Here is a 13,223-nt window from a genome sequence, read left to right as displayed (position 1 = left end):
ACAAAAACAGTAATTTAACCACAGAGAAAGTGGGAGTTGTTTGTCTACCGCTGCCTCGATTAGTTAGTTAGTTAGTTAGTGTTGTTGTGTAACTTAGTTGTTTTAAAGTGTTTACTGTAGATAATACACTGATGGATAAGTCCTAACCATCTCTTTAACGGTGAGCTCAGAAGAAATGAATGAGATTTGAGGAACAAACTCAAGATGTACGTAAATCCTAAAGGTTTGTGGGTTAAGTTAGGCAAAATAATTTGAAAAGCTTTGGTCATTGTTTCACTTAATTTTGATCTCCTGGTTGAGTCCGAAAGATCCAAAATATTTTATTCATATCCTACAGCTCCAGATCAATATTTCAGTTTCACACATTTTGTAGTTTTTTGACTAAAGATTCTAATCACAAGGTCCATTTACAGTTTGGTGTCTCTGAAACTTTCCGTCGCATCGCATTGACCTCCACAGTGGAGGCCCAGGTATGTGGATGAAAGTTTCCAGATCAGTAAAAGTATTTGAAGGAGTTTTCAAAAAAAATGAACGTCTTCAAAAAGCCATATGCTGTTTGCACACCCATTGTCTCATTCGAAGAAATGAAAAAGTGTGTGACAGAGTAATTCACTGCAGCTTTGACTTCTATCCAAAAGGCAGCACCTTAATACCAGACAGCTGTCTGGGAGAAGATCTATCTGAGCCTGGAACAATGAATCCGCACATCTACCCACCACATTGTCAGTCTTAACGGCAATACGATTAACACCACAACTGTGTTCAGTACTTCTCTTGTTTCTGCAAAGGATACAAGTCTTGATTTTCATACAAATTAATTCCGAAGTTGAGTTGGTTGTCTTTTCATCTGAGTCTCAACCAGACTTGCTTTTGGAGGGTTTGCACATGAAAACATCTATTCAGGGCAGAATCTGTGGTGCGCAGCCCTTTTGAACCCACCAAAGTGCACAGACGCACTATTCAGGCCACACAGTCATTTGAAGACTTTTTGAAGATGAATAGAAAGATGAGCTGCCTCTGGAGAAATGTAGCCAGGGCATGAATAACGAGTTGAATGGCATTGCCCCTGGGCTTGTGTCAGCAGCAGCCTGGTGCTGTTTGGCCGTGAAAAAGCATCTTTATATTTGAGGGTTTCTTTTATGCTCCATGTCTTTTTCTTTCATGCCGTTTTTCCTTCACCAAGACGCTTGTGTCCTTTCCAGTTTGATTATATCGTTTTCATTGTATGGGCTTCTCCTAATAATTCTTTGTCTCAGGCATTTTTGTTTTTTAATCTAAAGCATAATTTTTCTTTGAAGAATTAAGTAGGAATAAACCACAAAGCAGCTTGTCTTGATTGTCTTTTTGTTCTCAGTAGATTCAATTAAGTAAGGTATTAGTATTTGCTAAACTATCCACCATTCAAATCATGTATGCTTATTGTCACGTTGTTGTGCAGGGAGGCAGAGCAGGTTTAATTAGGAACTGTACAAGGGTACAATCAAAGGTTAATGAACAGAATTGGCAATTTGGCATTCCAAAAAGACAGTTAAGGTTCAGGACAGGGACACAATACTGACATGCTGGAATGGTTGGACGCGATGGAAAGTGTTGTGGCAAAATGACGAGAAGAGACGGCGAACTGGAGTTTGCAACCAGCGGGTAGTGTTTTAATAAGATCAAGCCAACATCAACCAGTTCAGTATATTGAAACGACTCCCCTGTACTGCTTTTCACAGATCACTCTTATGGTCAAAATTCACGCCTCTTTTGCTGTGCTGACCTCTCAAGAATGTTGTTTGGTTGGTGCCCCCGTGTCTGCTCCTAATCTCTTCTTAAGAATGTTGTTTGATTGGTGACCCTGTGTCTGCTCCTAATCTCTTAAGAATGTTATTTGGTACCAGAATATGTGTTACATATTAACTGTTTATTTGTGATATGAGGTTTTACGTCTCAAATGATTCTGGATATTTTGATATAAGAGGAACACTCGTGTTTACTGCAATCATGGAAGTTAAGATTGTAACAACAGTTGGATTCACAAGTTATATGATGGTTTTCTTCAACAAAAGGAAGCAACATCTACCTCGATCTTCCTTGGAGATCTGGCAAATTAAGAGTGGGGAAGTGGCCTGGATATACACTGGTGCTTCATGAGGGACTAGGAACAGGTGTGGCAGGGAGGTACTGGGTAGGCTGAATGGCCAGGAGCAGGAAACTCTGGGGGCATCTGGTGGAAAGGTTGGGAATACCAAGGTCTGCAAAGCTGCAGATACAGACAGGAACAGTAGTCGTGTTCCGGTCAGTCCTGTAAGCCTGCCATAGTGCTCCTTTTGGTACCAATCTGTCATGTTGTGAGTCATTGAACGCCAATTTCTTGTTCTTGCTTTCTTTTTCTCCTTTTTCCACCTTCTTGCCCTTTTCTCTTCCATTTTTGCTTTTTTGAATGTCATTTTTCATCTTTTGCCGACTCCTTTTTTCTGTATTGCTTCCCCCCCATTTCTCGTCATTGGTACTTTCCCTCCTTGTTTCCCTTCTTTTTCACCTCATTGTGTTTTGCTGTGTGAGAAATTTGCCATTTTCTACTAGAATTCTTCACTCAGATGTGAGTACTTCTTCTCCCACTGGACTGAGAGACTTTTTAGTTTCCTTAGAGTTCTTCAGAGTCCTTCTATAATAGAAACATGGTGACGTATTTGACATCTGACAAGGAACACCAACAAGTCTGCTGCCCTACATTTTACGAGGAGTTTGTTGCATTTGTCAGTGTGCATGCCGCCCTGATTGAGTTCGACCAGTGTTTGACCTGTTCCAGGTTAGGAGCGCTCCGTGTTCCATCAGTCAGCTCCACTGTAACGCGTGACCTCCCCTCATCCCTCTGATGCACGTCGATGGATGGGACTCATCATCGCTGTTAGCTGAGACGACCTAATTTGTCACATCGCATCGACGCTGCACTGAGACTAATTCCCTTCCCTCATTTATTTGTGCCATTATTAATATTGCAGACGCCGCACTTTGCACAGTCTTAACTCTCTCCTCGTCAGAATGAGGAATTACAGCAGAGTGCTTTACCCAACACGCAGTCTGGAACAAGACCGACGTGAGCGGATCCGTCACCGTGACCCACTTCCACCACATGTTACATGGGTGTAAATACTCAAAATAAAAAATGTAAATACTTCAAAATAAGCTACGTAAAAACAATTCAAACACGAAAGTAATAAATGTGTTTCAATGTGTTGCCACAGAGGCAAATAATGAATGTAATGCTATTTGTCACAGATACAAGCTGGCTGCCACACTGCCACACACCTCTCTATATCACTCCACACATGCCAATTTCAACGACGCCATCAGGCAAACCCGCCCTTCCTCTGTGACGTTCGTATTTATAACTCTGCTTTTTCCTCACAGCCTTTGAGAATTACAAAACGGCTTCCACACGGTCCGCAAAATGCTCTGCAATGGGTGCAGATATTATGTCATGTAGACATGAATTTATGAAAGATTTTATTCCTCCACCTCAAACGGGATTATGTGATAACCACAAATGCTCACTTTTGTCCACCATTGTGCTATTCACCAAATTTAGCAAATAATAAATATAAGAGACAAATTTATTTGAATTGAAAATGTAATGAATGTTGGCCAGCGTGATCTTGGTCCAACTTTTCTGTTAATAAACTAGATAAACATATTTATATATTAAGATTAAGTCGATTATTTCTACCTGACTCTACCTGGTTTCTTTTCCAGGTTTTTCAAATGGAAACGCCAACTCAGTCGTTTATAAAAAGCAATGTGAGCTCATCAGTCTGAATAACAGGAACTCTCACCGTATAGTAAACATTAGATGTTTGGGAATAACTGACAGGGTTAGCTCGGATATTGTTAAGTGGGGTGTAATGTATACTCCTGTGTTCTGCGAGGTAAAACCACAGTTTTTTGTCAATGGAGTCCGGTGGCTTTGAAGGAAGTGATATAGGCTTCAGGTGAAGTCCAGGAGCAGCAGATACATGTGTTGTAAAAGACAACCTAGGAATATCAGTTGGCAGCGGTTAAATGACACATGGGCGCTAATAACTGGAGAACGTCACACCGCGTGTCCTACACACTTTGACATAAGATGCCACTTCTGAAACAAGTCCACATCGCGTCAGTTACCAACCAATCAAAGTCATCTGCCCACTTACAACATGCAACACTTCAGGGCAGGCTGAACATCAGCACTTATTCCCACGAGACGTTCCTTTATGCTCACGATATGTCAACGTCTGCTGACTTTTCGGCAGCTACTGTAGCATCCTTCCCTCCCCTTGGAGTGGGAAACAAACGTTGTTCTTTCACCTTGCGTGTCAGACATTTATTTGTTTATTTAACATGCGGCTCCAGACATGGTCTTGTTTACGAGTCCTTTCCCCTACAAACCCAAAGGGGAAGGACCCGGGGACTTTCTGTTTCCTTGCTATGCTACCGACAGCTGTTCTGCCAGCAAACCTTTTAATATTTGCTGCTTGCATGCAGGAGGTCTCAGGGGCCGTCACACTGCAGCAGGTGCCAGAAGCCCATAAAAACACACACACACACACACACACACACACAGAGACTCCATCACACACTTTCAACAATTCAAGCACACACACACACACACTCGCACAGAAAAGAAAAACACACACAAAAGTGCAAAGACACACGCTCGGGCTCTGTGATCCCCGCACTGTTGTTCTGTTCCAGCCGCTTTAATTGGGGATTTGAGCCGGGCTCTTGTCTTTCTCACTGTGACGAGCTAAAAATAGCGATTTGACAAGTGTGAGAGAACCCAGCCGGGCTCAGACTCTTGCATTCTCTGTCAGATGGGCCGCTTGGCACAGGGATCCGTGCTCAGGGCTTCCACACTCAGAGGGAAACAAAGACCTTGTGAGGTCTTGTCCCTGTTTCATGCACCTGTTGTGCAAAGCAGGTTTTCCCCTAAAAATCATGCTCGCTGTCTGTCTCACTTTCTCTCACAGTTTGTCGCAGGCCCCCAAGTAACAGGCAGAGATAGAGGAGATAAAGTAATACTTGAGAGAGAGAGAGAGAGAGCTCCTTCTCTCTCCTTTTTATTTTTTAAATTTCATTAGTTGTTTGATCTGTATAATCCTTTCATAATCCTAACGATCGAGGGAACAACTGTTGGAGAGCCAAGTGATGACTCAATGTGCAGCTGTGTGAGGAAGGTCCTGATTTAAAGGCGGGCTGGCAACTGTGCACAGATTGATATGAGGCGATGGGGGCCGGCGCGGAGAGACTTGATGGGTTTTTGTCCGATGACAGAGGAGGGACGGCAAACGGGGCACAGTCAGAGACGTTAAGGGAATTAAGCAATCGCGGGAGTTCACCCAAAAGCCAGCCGGGCTCTGCCAAAGGACCGTCTGAAGAGAGGAAACATACGATTGGCTTGGATATTGGAAGAAAAGCAGGGACGAGGTTGACAGTAAGTTGCAGTAATTAAGTATGAAATTCGTATATATTAAAGAGAAACAATCCTCAAACCAACATAATGACAAACACTGTCACTATTTGTCACAGGCAGTGCAACGAACTTAAGGCAGGCAAATAAAAATAAAAAACTGGCAGTTTAAAGGAGGCAACCCAGTGAACATTGCTGAAAACCAAGCGATACGTTGGATTTTGACGTTTTGAACCAAAAACAAAAGGTATTTCAAAAATACCTTTTACCGTAGCCTCATATCACACCTGCAGAAACTCACAATGCCACGAGGTTAACGTTGTGAAATGATCGGTTAGGTTTCGTCAAACTACTTGGTTGAGGTTTGAAAAGGGATCATGGTTTTACTAAAAATGCTTAACAACAAAACATAACTTCCATGACACTGTAACCACCATAAATAAAGAATAACCACCTTCAGCAGACTCTTACGTAACAAGCGTACAGTCGATGTTTACTTGTGGTTTCAAACTGGCCGTGAACAGCGATCTCCTGGGTGAAGGTCTTGTTTGTTTGAGCTTTACGTTACGACACTACTTTTACATATCGTCACATGAAAAGTGTTTCAACGTTACGTAACAAGCGCGAAGAGTCTCTTGGGAGGAAATCCTATGTTTCTGTATCAGGTAGTTATTATAACAAAGATTTATTTTAACCCAAACCAGAATCCTTTCCTAAAACGAAGTAGATTTTGTTACGCAAGTGCACTCGTCACCCTCCCACCCTTGGACTTTCATAGGAGAACGACCCAAAAATAGATCATCATCACACAAACTGTTGTGTCAGAATACCTTGAATTGCATCCAGGAAAGAGAGAGGTTGCAAAAGTGGCTCAAAGACCATCATGGGACAATAGAACTCACACAAATAAGATCGATAAATCACATATTTACTTCAGGCAACAGCGTCTTATCATTGTTTTAGGGCAAAATGCATCAGAATTACTCCACAAAAACAACAAATAAATAGATAAATGAAAGTTTAAATTTAATATACGTTTTTTACAGAATGTTTTGCTTCGGCTGTGGTCAAGAAAACCTCCCCCGATCAAATATCACTGACTGAAGTTTAATAAAAAGCCACTATCGGTGTGTCGGCGCTCTGATACATCGGTCTAACAGGAGACCTGGGAGACTCGGAGCGCGAGTGTTGGGTTGTGAGTCGGTGCAGCCAGCCAGTAGAAGAACTGTTTGCAAGAAGAGCAGAGATGAGATGAAGGCGGCGCAGCTCTGGGACTGTCGACAGCTCTGCCACTCAGAGGAGAGGCTGCAGCGAGGGCGAGCCCACGCGCTGGAAGCTGTCTGGTGCTGCAGGTTAGACTCAGTCTGGCATTTGGATTGTCTTTGCGGTATTTTGACAGTACGATATGTAATATCCCTGCTTGTTTTGCTATTTCTTTTTTGCTATTTTTGAGTGCAGCTTATAGTTTGGGCTGCAATCTGGTGCAGTTGTGGGGCATTGTAGGTGCTGTGTGAAGAATTAGAGTTGATTTTAAGGTTAGTTGCGTTATTTTTGCACGTACTGTAGCAGGTCTCAGTGGTGTTTGTTGGAGAGGGAAATACATCATTTACATCACACACTTTCCCAGCACCTGTTTATTCAAATGGAAGGGCAGACACTGGCAGAATAATGTAATGATGTAATATTTCACAGTGCAGCACTTCACATAGTGGGGTTCTTCTTGGATGCCTTGAATGCATTCTTTACACGGTGTTATCCATCATCAGTAACATTATTGTTCATTTCTAAACGTCTGTTTGGATCTGTCGCTGGACGTTCATGATTCAGGATTTGATCTGGTTTGGAGCACATTTATTCTGCTGAAGATGGAACTCGTTTTCATGTCTTCTCAACTTAATTGAGATTTCTTTGTAATAATTCAAACCTATTGTATTATTTAAGTGTGTTAAATACCTACCTTCAGATGAGTGATTGTACTTTCCATTTACCTCAGTAAATAGAACTGATTCAGCATCATTTTGAGATATGTTTGACATGAGTTTCTCACTTTAAAAACAAAGTTCTTCAGTAAAAAAAAACTATATTTTGGAACAGTCGATGAAATTCAGTAAATAGCGTTCAAAGCTGGAAGTAGTAGTGAAACGAAGCTGTCAGTTTCAATAGGCATACTTTATATTCATGTAATAAATATACAAAAGTGACAATTTAGAATCTTTAGAACCCCTCCCAAGAAACCTTTATAGGTCAGGTTGAACTTATGGAGTTGTTTGTTTGTACAGAATCATTATTCTAAAACGGTACTCAAATAATAATGAAATAACACAAAAATAGTTGCGACATACATTACGCTGTGAGGTCAAGTAATCAGCCCATCTCACACATTGCTCTCTAAGGGCTTAACACCATACTTTACCCACACACTCTTATTTCAAAATGAAAAGTAAGAAATATATTATAACATAACAAAACCTCTGGAAGAGCAACAGAGTAGCGATGACTCCTCCGGGACAAACAAACATAAAGTGCAGACGAGGTTACCATCTTTACCCGGATCTGTTTACATGTTGTGATGCTCGTCACTCTTTTTAAAAGCTGGACTTGATTATTTGCTCATTAAGTTGAACACAAAAAGCCATTGTTTCATTCATTTTGTTCAGACTTCTTTCTTCCTCCGTCTTCTGTCCAGGCCACTCTAAAGGGCATGTTATCGACGGAACCGCGTCTCTACAGAGGACTTGACTCAACTCTGATTCCAACTTGACTGCCACTGGTTATGAGAATCTGCACTCCGAGACTGAAACGGTACAATTTATAAACTACATGAAGAAAATAAATGAAATACAAACATGTCTTGCTTGGGGTTTTAATAATGTATCTCTTTTAAAACATGAGATTAAGTTTAACATTTCTGCATTAACTGTGTGTCTCGTCTTAGGCTGGGGCTAAGATGTTTGTGGAGTCAGTCGTCCGATGGGGGGCTTGGAGCATCCTGTTCCAGTTTGGACCGGGTGTATCTGCAGGAGGCTGTCCTCCACGCTGTGTTTGTCGACCAGAGGTTAAAGAAGTGATCTGCTCTGGCAAACATTTGAACTCTGTGCCGGAGGGCTTTTCCGGTGATGCCAGGCGTTTGGATTTATCTCACAATAAGATTAAGACTGTTGGGCGCCGCCAGTTCTCTGGCCTCCTGCAACTTCAGGAGTTGGATCTCAGTGATAACATAATCTCAATGATTGAGGTCGAGGCTTTCCAGGGCCTACAGAATCTCAGGACGCTTCGGATTAAGACTAACCGACTCAAGATCATCCCAGTTGGGGTGTTTTCTGGCCTGTCCAGTCTACGTCTTCTGGATTTGAGCCAGAATGAAATCCTCGTCTTTCTGGACGATACCTTTAAAGAACTGGTCAACCTGCAAACGCTGGAAGTCGAGGAGAATGATTTGGTCTTCATCTCCCAGCGAGCTTTCTTTGGTCTGCAGAATCTGCAGGAGCTCAACTTAGACCGCAGCAACCTGACCTCCGTTCCTACCGAGGCATTGTCCCAGCTCCAGAGCCTTGTGCGTTTCCGCATGCTACGCCTCACCATTTCCACACTGCCCAACAACGCTTTCCGACGACTACACCGTCTGCGTAGCCTCCTGATAGCAAACTGGCCAGCATTGGACACCGTGGCTAGCAACAGCCTGATTGGTCTTAATTTGACCTCGCTTGTCATCAACAGCTGCAACCTAAGTACTGTTCCTTACTCCGCACTGCGTCACCTGGTGTATCTGCGCTACCTGGACCTGTCCTACAACCCCATCTCTATTATCCAGGGTAATCTGCTAGGGGACCTCCTAAGACTCCAGGAGTTACACCTAGCAGGGGGGAGCCTGCTACGAATAGAGCCGGGGGCCTTTAGGGGACTGGCCTATTTCCGCATACTTAATGTGACATTCAATCAGCTCACTACTTTGGAGGAGAGCGTCTTCCACTCTGTGGGGAACCTTCAGGTGCTGCGGTTGGATGGGAATCCCCTAGCATGTGACTGCCGACTCCTCTGGGTGGTCCGTCGCCGATTGCGCTTGAACTTTGATGGACATCAGCCCACTTGTTCGTCTCCTGGTGCAGCGAGACAGCGTGAATTCAGAGACTTCTCCGAGAAGGAGCTCCCCAGGCTGTTTACATGCCGCCCGGCCCGCGTCATGGACCGCAGGCCGCAGGAGGCGAGAGTAGAGGAGGGCACAACTGTTCACTTCTCCTGTAAAGCCGAGGGGGATCCATTCCCATCCATCACCTGGATCTCATCCCATAAGAATATGGTTACTCCAACAGGACGCATCCGGGTTTTGGCCAATGGTACTCTAGAAGTGCGTTTTGCCCAAGTGCAGGACAGTGGCACATATCAATGCCTGGCGGGCAATGCAGCCGGCAATGACAGCCTGACTGTCGGTTTGTACGTGAAGGGGCTCCCTCGTAACCGAACCATCCCCTTTTTCTCAGAGGAGGGCTGGGTAGAGCCGTCAAACTCCCAGGCCGCCAACTCCTCGGCTCAAATGTCTAAACCATACCCGTTTGACGCAAAGACCCTGATAATCGCCACCACCATGGGCTTCCTGTCTTTCCTCAGCTCAGTGGTCATCTGTTTTGTCTTCATGTTCTTCTGGAGCCAGAGCAAAGGTCAGATCAAGCACACAGCAACCATTGACTTTGTTCCTCGGTCTTCAATGAGCGGCGGAGGGGACGGAGGAGACGGTGGCAGGTTCACCATGAAACTTATTTAAAGCCAAGGAAGAGGTGAACGGGGCCTCCATACTGAGTGTGAGTTGTCCTCTGCAGATGGACCCACGCTGGGACACTCAAGGACAGAGATCTCTATTCAAAGGCCCCCTTTGAAGGCAGCCAGTTTGTTGGGCATGTGCAAGCCCTCTGCTAATTTTAGAGTGGAAAGTTATGTCTCAGCATCTACTTCGCTAACGAATGAATATCTCATGATCCTGGAATAGAAAGATGTTAACAGATTGAAGGCAGGGCTCTCTCCTGTTTTTTTTTGCATTTGTTTTTAGCAACTTTTAATTTAAATAAGCAAATGAACACTTACTTAGCACAGGTCTAATTTTGTATGTAGCATGTAAGTATGACAGTTTGAATTTTCACAGATTTTGGGATTAACACACGAAGAGAGTTTGGCACAGGTTTCTGTATCGTCAACATATCAGGTTCTTGTTTAAACACGCATATTATACAAGTGTGTTGTATGTCTTCACTTGCCAATACAAGCCATGTAAACATTTACCCTTTTTGACCCTTGGGTTGCTATTGATGCTTAAACCACATGAGGATCATGTCAAAGACTGCCAATTCAGCGTTGGCTGTACGTGTATGTGACTAAAAAGCTTCTGGCACTTGCAATACATATACGGAATAGACTAGCTAAATCATTTCAGATCCTCAACTTCACGGTTAAATGTTGGAGCTTGACACGAAGCTTCAGGTGTGCTGCATTGGAGAATGGTGTCGCAGTGCAAAGGGACGGACAGCGTACCATAATGTACATAGGAATGTATCACTGTCTCTCTTTTAACATATTATTGTATCACGTTATTACAACAGATGACTCTCTGTTCCATCAGCTATGATTTCTCCTTTTTATATTCAAGAAAACACGTTTTTTTTTATTCTTTACTCACAGAAATCATTCAGAAATATGTGCCTCAGTAACATTCTCACCGTCGACAGAGAGAATGCTCACCTAATCTTTGTTATATCGTCAATATTAGGTCAAGGGCGTTTGTGTGCGCTGGGTTTATTCCATCACTTTATCTAGTTCTGGGGATTAGTGTCACTCAAATATCGCACTCTTGTATAAACTGTAGATGCACGACGCACAAAGCAACGCTTCAGTGTAACAGGATGTAAAGGATGCACACATACAGCATTGAGATGTTTTTCATTTGACTTTATTAAAAGCCGATATTTAAACCTGCATTGTGTGTGTGGAATGCCTTCAATGGTTTCATATAGATTATTTGAGAATGTTATCAAACGGGGAAAAGACTGATCCAATCACCTCAGAATCAATCTCTCATTGGATCTTCTTCTGGAATGACTCAATTGTTGGGAAATTGGCAAGAGTAGGAGACATTTTCTTGCATAACTTAATCTCTGCGCTGTGAGTCCATTGTGGGGACTTTATGTTTCAATTTGAGACAGGAAGTGGCCCTGTTGCCCCTTTGGAAGACAAAGCTACAGCTATCAGCTAGCCACACAAATGTGCGCTTGTCTTTCTGTGAAGATGACGGATTATGTGTGCAGAGGAATACCGCTGTGGCTGTCTGTCTTCTCTCAGAGCCACCGCTGCTGAAATACGAATGGATCTCTTTAGCCATGCACTGTCTCCCCAGCTGCATATTCTTCACTGCTGACTCCGTTAAAAACAGGATATTGCACTTGAAAGTGACAAAACAAACGCTGCCCAATGAATTACCGTGGCTTCATCTTAGTGCAGTTTAAAGACCTGCAGTGCTCAGAGTGGATTCACTGGAGAGAATATCTCTTTGTCCGTCTAATGCAGTTTCCCAGAATAGCAATAATAAAAAAGAAAGAAAGGAACTGAAACTAACGTGTGTGAGCAGAGATTTAAACCCTTTTGGATTACCTCTGCACGTCTCAATCTGTTATGTAGGTCTGTCTGGCCGGTGCTATCCTCCCGACCCCGCTTGGCTGTGGTCATATTATCTATTTTAATACAACAATTTGCTCCCATTGGACAGAAAGCCAAAGGGGCAGATTAAAGTGGTGTTTATAAGCCACCCCCCCCCCCACCCCCATGACAGGCACGCACACGCCACCGAAAACATGATGGTCTATTCTCATCTGCTGTTACGTTAGCTTCAAGCTCCTCCTCTGGATTGACGGTAAAGACCAAGCATTGCTTCAGAACACAAGATGCATTTTACATTCATGTTGGAGGCATTTGGCTGACACTGTTATCCAGAGTGATGGGGAAGAGGACTGAATGATGAGATGACCTAAATTAAGCAGCTGACGGCATGGGTGGCAAAGATGAGGTGCTGGAAAGCTGGAAATAGAATAATATTATTTATTATTTGAAAATACACTTTTTTTTATTATTGACTCATAAATATTCAAAATAAAAAAATGATATATTTTTCCAAAAATGTCAATGCACTGATTTGTTTAAATAGGAGGTCAGCGCAGAACTGGATCTCTATTAATCCTGAAGACATGTTACAATATTCTGATCAATTAATTGGTCTGTACTGTCGTTATACCTGCTTCTGACCCGGCTGGAGTTGACCTGCACTGGACGGAGGTGGTCTCTACAGCGCTGCCGAGAGGAGATGAGCGGTGACGAGAGGTCCTTGAAAAGATGAGAGAGCAGGAAAAGCCTTTCTAGCTGATTTACCGTGACAAAGTGTGCATGGCTCTACATATTAACTGAAACAAAATCCTCATATGGGGGCTTCAAGGGGGACTTCAGGCACAAGGACGTCGCTGCTTGCACAAGAAACAGCTTTTCATTTGTAGTGTGATCAGCAACACGAGCAGCACTTTGGGGATGTAAATGTTGGATGGATGAATAATGAAAAGATACCCACCACTAGTGGGGGAAATCAATGTTAAAGTAGGCCTCAGCATGGTGCCACAGAAGAGGTCATGTTGTAAAGGGGTTTCGATCCACACTGGCAGACCTGCTTCACCCTTCAGTCTGAGCTGAACTCAGCTGTGCGTTTAGCTGAATGCTAATTGCGATGAAGTTCTAAGCCATTTGGTAGATTAGTTGAAACAAACTT

At 43.2% G+C, this 13,223-nt stretch overlaps 1 protein-coding gene across 1 annotated transcript; it reads left to right on the top strand.

Moving 5' to 3' along the window:
• Nucleotides 1–8,357: 8,357 nt before the first annotated feature.
• Nucleotides 8,358–10,190, top strand: lingo4b (leucine rich repeat and Ig domain containing 4b; the record flags this gene model as incomplete). Its single annotated transcript, XM_079274554.1, has 1 exon — nt 8,358–10,190. Exon 1 carries the CDS (start codon nt 8,379–8,381, stop codon nt 10,188–10,190), a length of 1,812 nt encoding a protein of 603 aa, XP_079130680.1. The 5' UTR covers nt 8,358–8,378.
• Between the last annotated feature and the right edge of the window lie 3,033 nt (nt 10,191–13,223).

This window comes from Melanostigma gelatinosum (assembly GCF_949748355.1).
Source record: "Melanostigma gelatinosum genome assembly, chromosome: 9".
In the NCBI taxonomy this organism is placed as follows: Eukaryota; Metazoa; Chordata; class Actinopteri; order Perciformes; family Zoarcidae; genus Melanostigma; species Melanostigma gelatinosum.
The sequence above is the reverse complement of the archived record's forward strand: the minus strand, read 5'-3'. Positions and strand labels throughout refer to the sequence as shown.